This window comes from Cherax quadricarinatus, chromosome 28 (assembly GCF_038502225.1).
Source record: "Cherax quadricarinatus isolate ZL_2023a chromosome 28, ASM3850222v1, whole genome shotgun sequence".
NCBI lineage: Eukaryota > Metazoa > Arthropoda > Malacostraca > Decapoda > Parastacidae > Cherax > Cherax quadricarinatus.
The window spans coordinates 8045702-8063201 of record NC_091319.1 but is presented as its reverse complement, the minus strand read 5'-3'; the positions used below and the strand labels follow the sequence as shown (position 1 = coordinate 8063201).

General features: G+C 44.1%; 1 protein-coding gene across 1 annotated transcript in view; it reads right to left on the bottom strand.

The window, feature by feature from the left end:
• LOC128693151 (putative neural-cadherin 2) overlaps positions 1–17500 on the bottom strand; it is a 360314-nt gene that overhangs the window by 75797 nt on the left and 267017 nt on the right. The window contains exons 7-8 of the mRNA XM_053782623.2: positions 16419–16652; positions 407–582 (exon numbers count right to left, since the gene is read on the bottom strand). Of these exons, the coding sequence (XP_053638598.2) occupies positions 407–582; positions 16419–16652 (410 nt within the window). The remainder of the gene's footprint in view (positions 1–406; positions 583–16418; positions 16653–17500) is intronic.

Below are 17500 nucleotides of genomic sequence, written 5' to 3'. Positions count from 1 at the left end.
CCCCAAATTTATATATATATATATATATATATATATATATATATATATATATATATATATATATATATATATATATATATATATATATATATATATATATATATGTATGTGTGTGTGTGTGTGTGTGTGTGTGTGTGTGTGTGTGTGTGTGTGTGTGTGTGTGTGTGTGTGTGTGTGTGTGTGTGTGTGTGTGTGTGTGTGTGTGTGTGTGTGTGTGTGTGTGTGTGTGTGTGTGTGTGTGTGTGTGTGTGTGTGTGTGTGTGTGTGTGATATGTGTGTATACACTATATAAGTAGAATAGAGATTATATTTATGAGTATATATTGGAAATATATTTGGCCCTCCCACCCCTAACCTTTCCTTGGTCTCACACTGGTTTCACCCTAATATCACCCTGGTCTCTCACCCTGTAATAGAAATAGTTAGCCGTGTCTCTATCTGCAGCGGTGATCTCCAGGATGGTGGTGTTGCTGGGGGGCTGGTCTCCCCAGGTCTCCTCCACCTTCAGATCCCACAGCTGTCTGGCGAGCCTCGGAGAGTTGTCATTCACGTCAGCCAGCCTGATCACCACCGTTCCCGTACCTGTACACACAGACAACAATACCTGTCACTCTTTATGAACCTTCATTAGTACAAACCGAGCCACGGAGGCCACCAATAATGCTGGATATTGCGTGTACCTGAAGCATCGAACCCGTGTGGGTCATTCTTGACGAGGGATAGAGTGGAGAAGGAGGAGGAGGAGGAGGAGGAGGAGGAGGAGGAGGAGGAGGAGGCAATGTTTTGAACCCGGATTCGTGTCCAGCACTAGTGAGTTCGTATTTGTTTTGGCTGTTGTTGTTACTTGATGATGGTCCAAGGAGAACCGAAACATCGTCTAAGGTTTTATTTTTATAAAGTGTGGGAGGTTATTTGTGACTCACGAAATCGTAATGACACGATTGCAAACAAACCAGCTGGTACAGTGGCTAACGCGACGGTCTGGAGTTTTGAGATTCTCTGACCGCGGGTTCAAATCCCGCCCGTGGTATGGTTAGGTTATTTGTGATTTGTTCCAGCCATAATACTGTTCCAGCCATAATACTGTTCCAGCCATAATACTGTTCCAGATACGGTACAGTGACTTCCACCCTCCACCTCTCCCTCCTGTACTTTTCACTTAATCCTTCCCTTCCACCCACTCCCCCTTCCCCCTTCCCTTCCTCTCTCCCACCCTCTTTCTCTTCCATCATCCCACTCTCCCTCCCTCATACCCTCCCTCTCTTCCTCCCTCCCTCTATTTACTTTCTTCCTGGGAAACTTTCTCCCTGGTTGTATGTTGCAACAATTTCCTCTAACTTGCAGGATGCATAATTTTATTAAGTTATCGCGCGTGTTATCCTGCATGTTATGTCTCATGCCACCATGCGTGTTATCTTGCATGTTAGTTTGCATATTATTTTGCATATTATTGTGCACAATAACACGAATTATTCCAAAGCGTAATAACAAATTTTCAATTTGGCAAATTTTTACTAACTAAAAGAGTTGAGCTGAAAGACAGAGTATGGAAGGAGCATCCCAACATCATAGCTCTCACAGAAACAAAATACAAATGCAGTTGCCCCAGATGGGAGGGGATCCTACATAGTGAATACACAGCTTGAAGAAGGGATATGATAAAAGTTCAAGAGGCCAGGAATCAGTAACGCCCATCAAATTAGTCGAGGAGGCAGAGGTCAGGAGCTGAGTCTCGACCAGCTCCTGACCATTGGATAAATGCCTGTGTTCAGAATGAACACAGACATTTACCACTCGAAGATAAAAAAAGTTATTGTGCTTTCTTAGTGTATTGCCCTATTCAAATGTTGCTTGCACTTCCTGCATGTTGCTTTCCCTTTCTGCATGTTGCTTGCCCTTTCTGCATGTTGCTTGCCCTTTCTGCATGTTGCTTGCCCTTTCTGCATGTTGCTTGCCCTTCCTGCATATTGCTTCCCCTTCCTGCGTGTTGCTTACTACACTTTAAATCAACTCATGACTTGACGAAGCTCTACACTGAGCGATACGTTACCGTTTCTACATGTCAGAAATACGGCTGGTTGATTGGATTGTTATGAGGGTTTCAAGCCTGTCGAATACACTAGCATAAAGGCTGCTCGTTACTTTTCACCACCAGACAAGAAAACTTTAGAAAGACACATGAGCAAACGTTTCAGTCCTGGGACCTTGATCAAGGTCCCAGGACCGAAACGTTTTCTAATTTTTTCTAGCGTTTGCCACTATGTCTTTCTAAATTAATTTTTCGGTGAATATTTTAATCCCCCAAAGTGAGGTACAAGACGAACTCTCAGCATTAATACACCGAAAGAAATACACCCTTTGGTGTATATTTCCTGTAAGAATACACTATTTCACCCCCCACCAAACAACATACACAGCTCATACACATGTCCTACTGAAGGATTCCATCATTGTAATGACACATTTCAAAATAACCTTCCTATATATCAATGGTAAAATAACGAAGAGAATAAAATAATGGAACATATGCTGTAATAAATCACTAGCAAACGTGTGACTATAAATGTAACAAAAAAAAAATTACAATGGAGAAGAAATAAGAGAGTAGAAATAATTTAGCGTGTCTGTGGATTTTCGCACGCATGTTCTCCTCTAATATATTTACCCTCTATAGTAAATCTGGTTTTTATTATGGGTTATGTGTTTCCTTATAGGTGGCCCGGTGGTCTGGTGGCTAAAGCTCCCGCTTCACACACGGAGGGCCCGGGTTCGATTCCCGGAGGGTGGAAATTCCGACACGTTTCCTTACACCTATTGTCCTGTTCACCTAGCAGCAAATAGGTACCTGGGTGTTAGTCGACTGGTGTGGGTCGCATCCTGGGGGACAAGATTAAGGACCCCAATGGAAATAAGTTAGACAGTCCTCGATGACGCACTGACTTTCCTGGGTTATCCTGGGTGGCTAACCCTCCGGGGTTAAAAATCCGAACGAAATCTTATCTTATCTTATCTTATCTTATCTTATCTTGATAATCGTTCTGTTATGTATTACTCCCGTCATTTGGTTTACGAAGGGACCTGTACGTGAATGGTAGACAATACCGACAACATGAAGAATCAGTCACGTGTACAACATCTGGGTATCTTTATTTGTAGACGTTTCGCCCTCCAGTGGCTTTATTAATGCAATACAAGGATATGATGTGAAGAATGTTGGTGAAGAGTTGTTGGAGAGCATCGTAGTCTTCAAGACTACGATGATCTTCAACAACTCCAAGACTGAGGGACGGATTACCTCATCTTTTGTACGTAGTTCTAAAGTCTTCACGTTATGTTCTCGTATTGTACTGATAAAGTCAATGGATAGTCAAAAGTCTACCAATAAAGATACCCAGATGTTGCACACGTATCTGATTCTTCATTCTATCATTCACATACACGAATATTGATATTCCGTTTGTTATCTTCGTGTCGACTGGCCCCCAACGCCTCAGTAATGAATTGTTAAAGCGAGTGTGAGTGTCTCGCGCAATATTTCCGCTTTCTCTTTGACAATTCTCGGTAATATTCCATCTGATCTAGTTACCTCTGATGTGTCACCTTTCACAAGACGATTTTTTATACTATTTCCTCATTATTAGTTTCAATGTCCGAAATTTTTTACCCGTGTGTGTGTTTGTGTTTGTGTGTGTACTCACCTAGTTGTGGTTGCAGGGGTCGATCCACAGGTTTTGGTGTGTGTGCGTACTCACCTAGTTGTACTCACCTAGTTGAGGTTGCAGGGGTCGAGTCCAAGCTCCTGGCCCCGCCTCTTCACTGGTCGCTACTAGGTCACTCCCCCTGAACCGTGAGCTTTATCATACCTCTGCTTAAAGCTATGTATGGATCCTGCCTCCACTACATCGCTTCCCAAACTATTCCACTTCCTGACTACTCAGTGGCTGAAAAAATACTTCCTAACATCCCTGTGATTCATCTGTGTCTTCTACTTCAAACTGTGTCCCCTTGTTGCTGTGTCCAATCTCTGGAACATCCTGTCTTTGTTCACCTTGTCAATTCCTCTCAGTATTTTGTATGTTGTTATTATGTCCCCCCTATCTCTCCTGTCCTTCAGTGTCGTCAGGATGATTTCCCTTAACCTCTCCTCGTAGGACATACCTCTTAGCTCTGGGACTAGTCTTGTTGCAAACCTTTGCACTTTCTCTAGTTTCTTCACGTGCTTGGCTAGGTGTGGGTTCCAAACTGGTGCCACATACTCCAATATGGGCCTAACGTACACGGTGTACAGGGTCCTGAATGATTCCTTATTAAGATGTCGGAATGCTGTTCTGAGGTTTGCTAGGCACCCATATGCTGCAGCAGTTATTTGGTTGATGTGCGCTTCAGGAGATGTGCCTGGTGTTATACTCACCCCAAGATCTTTTTCCTTGAGTGAGGTTTGTAGTCTCTGACCCCCTAGACTGTACTCCGTCTGCGGCCTTCTTTGCCCTTCCCCAATCTTCATGACTTTGCACTTGGTGGGATTGAACTCCAGGAGCCAATTGCTGGACCAGGTCTGCAGCCTGTCCAGATCCCTTTGTAGTTCTGCCTGGTCTTCGATCGAATGAATTCTTCTCATCTGTGTGTGTATGTGTGTGTGTGTACTCACCTAATTGTACTCACATAATTGTGGTTGCAGGGGTCGAGACTCAGCTCCTGGCCCCGCCTCTCTCCCCCTGCTCCATGAGCTTTATCATACCTCGCCTTAAAACTATGTATAGTTCCTGCCTCCACTACATCGCTTGCCAGACTATTCCACTTCCTAACTACTCTATGACTGAAGAAATACTTCCTAACATCCCTTTGACTCATCTGAGAATTCAGCTTCCAATTGTGACCCCTTGTTTCTGTGTCCCATCTCTGGAACATCCTGTCTCTGTCCACCTTGTCTATTCCACGCAGTATTTTGTATGTCGTTATCATGTCTCCCCTGACCCTCCTGTCCTGTGTGTGTGTGTGTGTTAGTTAGTTAGTTACCATTTGGTCCTAGGCACATGTCGATTAGACACTAGGCCTGTTGTATGTGCATGCGTGTGTGTGTGTGTGTGTGTGTGTGTGTGTGTGTGTGTGTGTGTGTGTGTGTGTGTGTGTGTGTGTGTGTCTGTGTGTGTGTGTGTGTGTGTGTGTGTGTGTGTGTGTGTGTGTGTGTGTACTCACCTATTTGTACTCACCTATTTGTGGTTGCAGGGGTCGAGTCACAGCTCCTGGCCCCGCCTCTTCGCTGATTGCTACTAGGTCCTCTCTTTCCCTGCCCCATGAGCTCTATCATACCTCGCCTTAAAACTATGTATGGTTCCTGCCTCCACCACATCACTTTCTAGGCTATTGTGTGTGTGTGTGTGTGTTTGTGTATGTAATATCGCCTACAGTTGTACTACTGGAGGAAAGAAATGCTCGGTTTGTCACCTTTTGAATACTCTGTTCCTCGTGAAATCTTTATAAGATTTCCATTGGTTGCTGTACTTACAAATTTCTCCTTTAACGCATTCCACTGATCAACCATTCTATTTGAGAAGAGGAATTATCTACTGTCCTCCCCATTCCACTTCCCCCCCCCCTTCCCACTCAACGCTGCCTCTTATCCCCGTCTTTATGTAATCAATCTTTCAACACCTTATATGTGGTTATCGTGTCTCCTCTTTCCCCTGCTATCAGCCAACTTGGGCAACTTTAATGTTTTCAGTCTTCCATCATAGTCAGGTTGCTCAAATCTGGCAGCCAATTTGTAGCTCTTTCTTGAAAAATTTGCTGGTTTATTTATTCTTCTTTTTCAGGTTCGTCCACAACACAACAGCTGAATATTCTAATTTTGTCCTGACACAAGTTATGTACAACTTTCTTGACGTTTCGCCATCTATATACTGGATAGTTATTATATAATTAGGTGTAGAAAGACGTATCAATTGGAAAACGTTTCGGTCGTCGGACCCTGATCACTTCTATCACAGGTTATATATATATACGCATATATATATATATATATATATATATATATATATATATATATATATATTATATATATGTGTGTGTGTGTGTGTGTGTGTGTGTGTGTGTGTGTGTGTGTGTGTGTGTGTGTGTGTGTGTGTATGTGTGTGTGTGTGTGTGTGTGTGTGTGTGTGTGTGTGTGTGTGTGTATCCAAATAGAGATTCATTGAAATAAATACAGAGAGAAAGAGAGAGAGAGAGAGAGAGAGAGAGAGAGACAGAGAGAGAGAGAGAGACAGAGAGAGAGAGAGAGAGACCATCGCTCACAGATGGCAGTGTAATTGTCAGCAACAAGACAACTGCTAACGAAGGTGAGTACAGCTGTTAACGGAGATTGAGTTGCCAAAAGGCAGGCATTAGTACCTCCCCTGATAAGGTTGGTCATTATACATCACTCAAGGCAGCCATGATGTCATTATTAATGCACTTTGATACACGGGATCAATAACGAGGCGCGAAGGAGGGAGAGGGAAGAGAGAGAGAAGAGAATTAGCCAGAGAAACGGATGAAAGGAAATGAAAGGGATGGGAGTGTGAGAATGTGATAATAAGGAGAGAAAGAGAGAGAGAGAGAGAGAGAGAGAGAGAGAAACTAATTACACTCCCTTTACCTCTATTCCCGTCTCCGAAGGAGCTGAAGGCTCTCTCCCCACCCTCCATCCCCTCCGGCAAAGGGCCAACCCCAGGGGATGACTCGAGAAGGAGACATGAAGGAGGAACTTATGAAGGGATTTAAAAAAACACTGGGGGAGGGGGATCCCTCTGAGGGATCCACCTAGTCTAGGGATCATACTCGCCCTCCTTCATACATTTCTTCATACAGTCTTTCGTGACATTTCTCGCGAAGTTTTCTGGCCACTCACTTACTCTTACACACTCACACACACACACACACACACACACACACACACACACACACACACACACACACACACACACACACACACACACACACACACACACACACACACACACACACACACACACACACACACTTTACACTGACTTTCTCTAGGCTACATAATCGCTTTCGGCAACTTTAACATTTTGCTGCCTTTGCACTCTCGCACTTACTCTCGCACTTACTCTCGCACTTACTCTCGCACCCTTTCCTGGAGTCCTTCTTAAATACACTTCCAGTAAGCATTTTCCAATAAGTATAGTCTTAAACTATACATGGAAAGCCCCTTTCCTTTCTCTTATCTCTCTCTCTCTCTTTCTCTTTCTCTCTCTCTCTCTCTCTCTCTCTCTCTTTCTCTCGTGATTCAATTCACGAATGGCCAACTTGAAGTAGTAACCTGATACGAAATGGCACGAACGAAGCCCACTAGGAAGTTCGTACATGGTCACACCCTTTCACCCAGTGACCCTACCCCACCCCGACACACACACTCACTCACGCACATTCGTAGCCAAATAAACACACTCGTGGTGTCCCCTCTTGCACTTTCCTGGTCCATATACTCTCCGGGCTCCGTAAGCACTGTTTCAAAGGCACACACCACACGGGGGGCCCCTGTCATCAAGTTTCGGGGACCCTATACCGGCCTCCGACCATGAACCATCTTTATGGACCATCAGTAAAGGAGACGCAGCGTCCTACAGGGTCAGAAAACTCTAGTGGGTGAATGGTCTCTCAAAGAAAAAACAAAGAACCAAGCTCTCTCCCTCGTGTCCCATGATTCTGACTTAGCTTGGCACCACACTCCATGAAGGTAACTCCACACATACTCCATGAAGGTAACTCCACACATACTCCATGAAGGTAACTCCACACATACTCCATGAAGGTAACTCCACACACACTCCATGAAGGTAACTCCACACACACTCCATGAAGGTAACTCCACACATACTCCATGAAGGTAACTCCACACACACTCCATGAAGGTAACTCCACACACACTCCATGAAGGTAACTCCACACACACTCCATGAAGGTAACTCCACACACACTCCATGAAGGTAACTCCACACATACTCTACGAAGGTAACTCCACACACACTTCATGAAAATAACTCCCACACACACCCTCCATGAAGGTAACTCCACACACACTCCATGAAGGTAACTCCACACACACTCCATGAAGGTAATCTCCACACACTCCATGAAGGTAACTCCACACACACTCCATGAAGGTAATCTCCACACACTCCATGAAGGTAACTCCACACACTCCATGAAGGTAACTCCACACACACTCCATGAAGGTAACTCCACACACTCCATGAAGGTAACTCCACACACACTCCATGAAGGTAACTCCACACACACCCTCCATGAAGGTAACTCCACACACTCCATGAAGGTAACTCCACACACACTCCATGAAGTAACTCCACACACTCCCATGAAGGTAACTCCACACACACTCCATGAAGGTAATCTCACACACTCCATGAAGGTAACTCCACACACACTCCATGAAGGTAATCACACACACTCCATGAAGGTAACTCCACACACACTCCATGAAGGTAACTCCACACACTCCATGAAGGTAATCCTCACACACTCCATGAAGGTAACTCCACACACTCCATGAAGGTATAACCACACACACTCCATGAAGGTAACTCCACACACACTCCATGAAGGTAACTCCACACACTCCATGAAGGTAACTCCACACACACTCCATGAAGGTAACTCCACACACACCCATGAAGGTAACTCCACACACACTCCATGAAGGTAACTCCACACACATCCATGAAGGTAACTCCACACACACTCCATGAAGGTAACTCCACACACACTCCATGAAGGTAACTCCACACACTCCCATGAAGGTAATCCTCCACACTCCATGAAGGTAACTCCACACACACTCCATGAAGGTAACTCACACACACTCCATGAGGTAACTCCACACACACTCCATGAAGGTAACTCCACTCACACCTCCATGAAGGTAACTCCACACACACCCATGAAGGTAACTCCACACACACTCCATGAAGGTAACTCCACACACACTCCATGAAGGTAACTCCACACACACTCCATGAGGTAACTCCACACACACATGAAGGTAACTCCACACACTCCATGAAGGTAACTCCACACACACTCCATGAAGGTAACTCCACACACTCCATGAAGGTAACTCCACACACACTCCATGAAGGTAACTCCACACACTCCATAAGAAGTAACTCCACACACTCTCCATGAAGGTAACTCCACACACACTCCATGAAGGTAACTCCACACACACCCATATGAAGGTAACTCCACACACACTCCATGAAGAGTAACTCCACACACACCCTCCATGAAGGTAACTCCACACACACTCCATGAAGGTAACTCCACACTCTCCATGAAGGTAACTAACTCCACATCCATGAAGGTAACCTCACACACCTCCATGAAGGTAACTCCACACACACTCCATGAAGGTAACTCCACACACATCCATGAAGGTAACTCCACACACACTCCATGAAGGTAACTCCACACACTCCATGAAGGTAACTCCACACACACTCCATGAAGGTAACTCCACACACATTCCATGAAGGTAACTCCACACACACTCCATGAAGGTAACTCCACACACACTCCATGAAGGTAACTCCACACACTCCATGGAAGGTAACTCCACCATACACTCCATGAAGGTAACTCTCCACACACACTCCATGAAGGTAACTCCACACACACTCCATGAAGGTAACTCCACACACACTCCATGAAGGTAACTCCACACACACTCCATGAAGGTAACTCCACACACACTCCATGAAGGTAACTTCACACACACTCCATGAAGGTAACTCCACACACACTCCATGAAGGTAACTCCACACACACTCCATGAAGGTAACTCCACACACACTCCATGAAGGTAACTCCACACACACTCCATGAAGGTCACTCCACACACACCCTCCATGAAGGTAACTCCACACACTCCATGAAGGTAACTCCACACACTCCATGAAGGTAACTCCACACGCACTCCATGAAGGTAACTCCACACACACTCCATGAAGGTAACTCCACACACACTCCATGAAGGTAACTCCACACACACTCCATGAAGGTAACTCCACACACACTCCATGAAGGTAACTCCACACACACTCCATGAAGGTAACTCCACACACACTCCATGAAGGTAACTCCACACACACTCCATGAAGGTAACTCCACACACACTCCATGAATTTAACTCCACACATACTCCATGCGGAAGGCTCCTCCACACACTCCATGAAGGTAACTCCACACACACTCCATGAAGGTAACTCCACACACACTCCATGAAGGTAACTCCACACACACTCCATGAAGGTAACTCCACACACACTCCATGAAGGTAACTCCACACACACTTCATGAAAATAACTCCACACACACTCCATGAAGGTAACTCCACACACTCCATGAAGGTAACTCCACACACACTCCATGAAGGTAATCCTCCACACACTCCATGAAGGTAACTCCACACACACTCCATGAAGGTAACTCCACACACACTCCATGAAGGTAACTCCACACACTCTCCATGAAGGTAACTCCACACACACTCCATGAAGGTAACTCCACACATACTCCATGAAGGTAACTCCACACACACTCCATGAAGGTAACTCCACACACACTCCATGAAGGTAACTCCACACTCTCCATGAAGGTAACTCCACACACTCCCATGAAGGTAACTCCACACACATTCCATGAAGTAACTCCACACACACTCCATGAAGGTAATCCTCCACACACATGGATGAAGGTAACTCCCACACACACCCATGAAGGTAATCCACACACTCTCCATGAAGGTAACTCCACACACACTAGAAGGTAACTCCACACATACTCCATGAAGGTAACTCCACACACTCTCCATGAAGGTAACTCCACACACATTCCATGAAGGTAACTCCACACACACTCCATGAAGGTAACTCCACACACACTCCATGAAGGTAACTCCACACACACTCCATGAAGGTAACTCCACACACTCTCCATGAAGGTAACTCCACACACACTCCATGAAGGTAACTCCACACACACTCCATGAAGGTAACTCCACACATACTCCACGAAGGTAACTCCACAAATACTCCATGAAGGTAACTCCACACACACTCCATGAAGGTAACTCCACACATACTCTACGAAGGTAACTCCACACACACTTCATGAAAATAACTCCACACACACTCCATGAAGGTAACTCCACACGCACTCCATGAAGGTAACTCCACACGCACTCCATGAAGGTACCTCCACACACACTCCATGAAGGTAACTCCACACATACTCCACGAAGGTAACTCCACACACACTCCATGAAAATAACTCCACACACACTCCATGAAGGTAACTCCACACACACTCCATGAAGGTAACTCCACACACACTCCATGAAGGTAACTCCACACACACTCCATGAAGGTAACTCCACACACACTCCATGAAGGTAAGTCCACACACACTCCATGAAGGTAACTCCACACACACTCCATGAAGGTAACTCCACACACACTCCATGAATTTAACTCCACACATACTCCATGAAGGTAACTCCACACACACTCCATGAAGGTAACTCCACACACACTCCATGAAGGTAACTTCACACACACTCCATGAATTTAACTCCACACATACTCCATGAAGGTAATTCCACACACACTCCATGAAAGTAACCCCACACATACTCCATGACGGTAACTCCACACACACTTCAATAAAGTTACTCCACACCCCCTGAAGGACTCTGATACTCCCTGAAAGACTCCCACACTCTATGAAGGACTCTCACACTCCATGAAGGACTTTCACACTCCATGAAGGACTCTCACACTCCATGAAGGACTCTCACACTCCATGAAGGACTCTCACACTCCCTGAAGGGCTCTCACACTCACTGAAGGGCTCCAACACTCCCTAAGGGACTCCCACACTAACTGAAGGGCACCAATTCTCCCTGAAGAGCCTTTCCCTTCACTCAGGGCCCCTTCCCCTCGCACATCAGGCCCATCACGGCTTTTACATCCCAAAATGGAAGCACAATGCCTTACTATATTTAGAAGCGTCCATCCTGCCATGATGCGGGAAGAGAAAGAGAAGGAGGAGGAGGAGGAGGAGGAGGAGGAGGAGGAGGAGAGAGAGAGAGAGAGAGAGAGAGAGAGAGAGAGAGAGAGTGAGAGAGTGAGAGAGAGAGAGAGAGAGAGAGAGAGAGAGAGTCTCTACCGTGGTGTTAGAGATTCTGGAGCAAGTAGACTGGCGCTTATATAGGCGTCAGTGGATAGGGACGTGTAGCACTCGAGGGCATAGTCATTGGTAGGCGGGATTCCCCAGTGGAAGTAGGTCCTACCCATAGGGATGGGTTAGTTGTAGTAGCCTATATAAACGCCAGTCTCCCTGCCTGTGCTCCAGAATCTCTACAACCACGGTGCTCTCAACACCAACTCCAAGGCCGAGGGACTGATTACCTCATCTTTTGTATATAGTTCTACTGTCTTCTAATTATGTCCTAGAATCTGTATTGATAAAGCCACTGGATGGCGAAACGTCTACAATAAAGATAACCAGATGTTACACATGTGTCTTAACTTTCATCTTGTCGGTATTCTATACCTTTCTTGCACAACTCATTCCCACCCAACTCACCACTTTATGTTAACTAATTATTCCCCTCCCCCCCATCCACCTAATATTCCTTAACAATGTATTTCTCAATATAATCTCAATTCTGATTTGTAGAAGGTAGGAAAAATATACATTATTTTTGGAACTTCCTGTGATATGCCGTTCTGTGAAGATTTTTGTAAATATATATATATATATATATATATATATATATATATATATATATATATATATATATATATATATATAAAGTACTCGCTATTATCGCTAAGGAATATTTCCCCTTGTACCGAGGGAAACAGAGAATATTGGATATTATCGTTGGTTAGATATTATGAACTTTTATCACGGTAGAGAAGAATATTCGGTATTCTTGTTTATGAATAACGGTTTGCGTTATTATTATAATGGAAAATAAATATTATTTGCTATATCGGAAAATAATGTTTCAGATTAATATTACCCAAAAAAATGGTATTCACCATCACCGATATTATTATGATCCAGTATCTTAAATATTTATAACGAGAAAATAAATAGAAATGAAGCAAGTTTGGTTTCACGTGGTCTTTGACGCAGTCTCGTTGTTTTGATTGTTTCACGTGGTCTTTGACGCAGTCTCGTTGTTTTGATTGTTTCACGTGGTCTTTGACGCAGTCTCGTTGTTTTGATTGTTTCACGTGGTCTTTGATGCAGTCTCGTTGTTTTGATTGTTTCACGTGGTGTTTGATGCAGTTTCGTTGTTTTGATTGTTTCACGTGGTCTTTGACGCATTCTCGTTGTTTTGATTTTTTCACGTGGTCTTTGACGCAGTCTCGTTGTTTTGATTGTTTCACGTGGTCTTTGACGCAACCTCGTTGTTTTAATTGCCTCTCGGCTTTCCTTTGTATTCTCACATTGTTGGTCCTTCATTATCTGCTCATTTCCTCGTTTACTGTCTTCTTTCCTGCTCTTTATTTCTTCTTCTCTCCTCGTACGTCTCCCCTTGTTTTCTGTGCATTCCTGGAAAGGCAACTGAGCGTGAATAATCCCACACCAGCAGTCTTCCAGTCTTCCAGGCTTATAGTCTTCTAGTTGTATAGTCTCCTAGACTTCCAGTCTTCCAGTCTTCCTGTCTATCACTATTCCAGTCATTTAGTCTCCCAGTCTTCAGGTTGTCAAGCCTTCCAGTTTTTCAGTCATCCAGTCTTCCAGGGATATACTGTGGTCCCTTAGGGGGGGCTGGTGGACGCATCCAGGCTGCTGGGTTGGCCACAAAACTGTAGCAAGGCCTCTCTTGTGATGTAATTGGTTCAGAACACCGACAAGTTGAAGTTGATGCCAAGGCAATGGCTTCTTCAGTCTCTGTATTGAACTGAAGAGGCCACTGAGTGGCGAATATTTCCTCAATAAATATTCCCAAATGTTGTTCTAGGCCTCTCTTGGTGATTAAGACATGTGCAACAGTTGAGTATCTTTATCGTTGAAACGTTTCTCCTACACAGTAAGCTTCTTCAGTCAAATACAAAGGCAACAGGTGTAGTAATGAAATGAAGACGATGTAATCAGTCCATCAACCTTGGAAAAATAGCATTTGAGGTGGTAAGTACCTCAGCCTGGAGAAGAGTTCAACTCCATGGTCTGGAACGATATGAAGCTGAAACATGAGAACGTAGCCGAAGAGCACCGCAGTCGACAACGGTGCTCTTCGGATAGTATACAAGCGCCAGACTCCTTGTCTCTACTCCAGAACCTCCACGACTACGGTGCTCTTTGCACCAACTCCAAGACTGAGGGACTGATTACCTCATCTTCTGTATATAGTTCTACTGTCTTCACATTATGTCCTGGAATTTGTATTGATAAAGTCACTGGATGGCGAAACGTCTACGATAAAGATACCCACATGTTGCACATGTGTCTTAATTTCATCTTGTCGGTATTGTATACCATTCTTGTACAACCTTAAATACTGTTGAAGGTAAGGAGGAAAATCTCTAAGACGTTGCAGAGGACGGGATTCACTTGTTGATCTCGTTGACTTCATTGTGTCTAACATACCAACATTTGGAACTTGAATAGTGTAGACAATACGGATCGTGCTAGTAGGCTACCATTTTGCCGTATATACGCTGGTGTGAATTAGGGCAGTATGGCCTTGCAATACGCAAGGCCTGAGGGTTAAGACGTGTGCCAGTAGCAGAGATGGGAACTGTTACGAGAAAGTCACTCGAGTGATGTGTACTCACTGTTAAAAGACGTGCTCTCTAACTAGTATAGCTTGCACCTGCTAGCAGAGCTGCAGCAACCTTTTCCATGATGGGGTTGTCCCAGCTGGATTGCTTATGGACTCTTTTTTCACTGCTCTCGTCGTCTGTACTGATAGGATGTCTCACATGCTGGTGCCACTAGTGTAGCTTGGCTTATCCACTCCTACCCTATTGTGTATATGTTCTGGTAGAATTTCTTTCAACAGCTCGTTGAATCCATGGGAGGAGGATAAGAAAGCTGGCAAGGCAATCTTAAGGAAGCTGTACGTATGTCCAGTCAACCTAATCTGACTGGAAATGTAGCTTGCTTCCACCGTGACTCGTCCAGGGAAAGAGATGGGACTTTTTGTAGCATGGACTTAAGATGAAGTCGTACTCTCCCAGTTTAGTGTTAACAAACGATGGAGAACCTCATAAAAAGTAAGTTAGCTTAGGTGATGAGGGGCACCTGGTGAGGAGACCGAAGGTAGCATGAGCATCAGCGCCACTGATCCTGCTTTCCATCCCTTTGAGGCCAGAGATTTGTTTTCCTAAATCTCACCGATATCATTAGACCCAAGTGGCGCACCCAGGCGAGTGCAGTCAGTGGGATGGACGATACTGACTCCTTGCAATGCTATTGTGACGCGTTCGCTAGTATTTGTTGAATGACATCAGTTCACTTATATTTATATATATACATATATATATATATATATATATATATATATATATATATATATATATATATATATGTGTGTGTGTGTGTGTGTGTGTGTGTGTGTGTGTGTGTGTGTGTGTGTGTGTGTGTATATATATATATATGTATACCAATGTGTCCCATCACTCCTCTCACACACACTGCCTAATCTTCGTTCTCATTTTCCACCTCAGCATTCTTCTCTCATCTTCCTGCCTCATTTTCCACCTCAACCTCCCTCCTTCATCTTACACAGGGATGGATCTCAGGAAACTCATTCCCTTTGATAGAGTTCACTCCATGCATGTAGAGATAGTTTTTCTCTTTCTTACACACACACACTAATAAAAAAATTATATATATATATATATATATATATATATATATATATATATATATATATATATATATATATATATATATATATATATATGTATATATCTGCGTGTAACCGGTATTTTCTTTTTTAGGTAACGTGCTTGTCTCGCGATTACATAGTATCGATCCTCCACCCTTCATTTACGTGGAATGACCCGTTATTCATGACGCAACGAGGCTGCGTCAAAGGCCACATGAAGCAATTAAAACAACAAGGTTGCGTCAAAGACCACTTGGAATAAAATGGTGAATAAAAACAAACACACACACACACACACACACACACACACACACACACACACACACACACACACACACACACACACACACACACACACACACACATGCGCCTAGTAGTTCCCAGAGCAGAGGCGTGGCCAGGAGCTACGATTCGGCCCCTGCAACCACAATTAAGTGAACTGGGTGAGTACACAATACACAGCAAATACATATACACACAAACTCACCTTTTAGACCTCCTCCGTCAGAGGCCACAACCTGGATGTTGTACTCTGGCGTTGTCTCCCGGTCTAGGCAGCAGAGAGAGGTCCTCACCAGACCTGTTTCCGGGTGAACGGCGAAGATCGCCTCCCCGGTACGTTCGTCTATGACGTTCTTCTCGATGGAGTAAGTAAGTCTGGCGTTCGTGCCTTCGCTGGCGTCGTCAGCGTCCCAGGCTGACACCACAGCCACGGACAGGTCTTAGAGAAGGGAGAGAGCGTCAGCCAGGTCTTAAAAATTATTACTTACAAGCAACAACGGTAAAAACAATGATGTTGTTGCACTATTGAGTTTAACAGACTAAAAGCGGTTGCGCAAGAGGCTCCGCGTATAGGTTTATCAAGTCGTTACTTGATAAAGCTCTACGCAAAGCGATACGTTATCCAGCTTCAAGCTTCTTTTAGCTAGTTTAGTTTGTGATGTTTATCAACTGGAGAGAGTTTTGTCTGAGGGGGAGGTTAGACTCAGTTTTTGTAGCGCATTACTAACTCATGCCGCACTCTGCACTATTCCTCTCGCCTGAGTTGAGGTAGAGGGGACTTGGGCTGTGCAGTACGTGGATACCTTTCTCATATCTCGCAAAAAAACCCGAGGTACATGCCGGTAGATGAATGTGGATTTCTGATGGATGAATGGTCACGTTTGATGGATGGATGGTCACTCTTGTTGGATGATTGGTCACTTTTGATGGAATACTATTAATTTTTAATGGATATGGGCGTTTGATGTATGACTATCGACTTTTAATGGACGGATGTAGGCTCATGGAGTTGGATGAACGTGGGTGAAAATGTGGATACATATCTCAAATATATATATATATATATATATATATATATATATATATATATATATATATATATATATATATATATATATATATATATATATATATATATATTTGAGTGTATAAAAAACAAGAGGTGTATATGAATACACACACACACACACAGGGGCCAGGAGCTAAGAGTCGACCCCTGCAACCACAAATAGGTGAGTACACACACACACACACAGAGGCACCCTACCAAACTGCTTAAATACGACC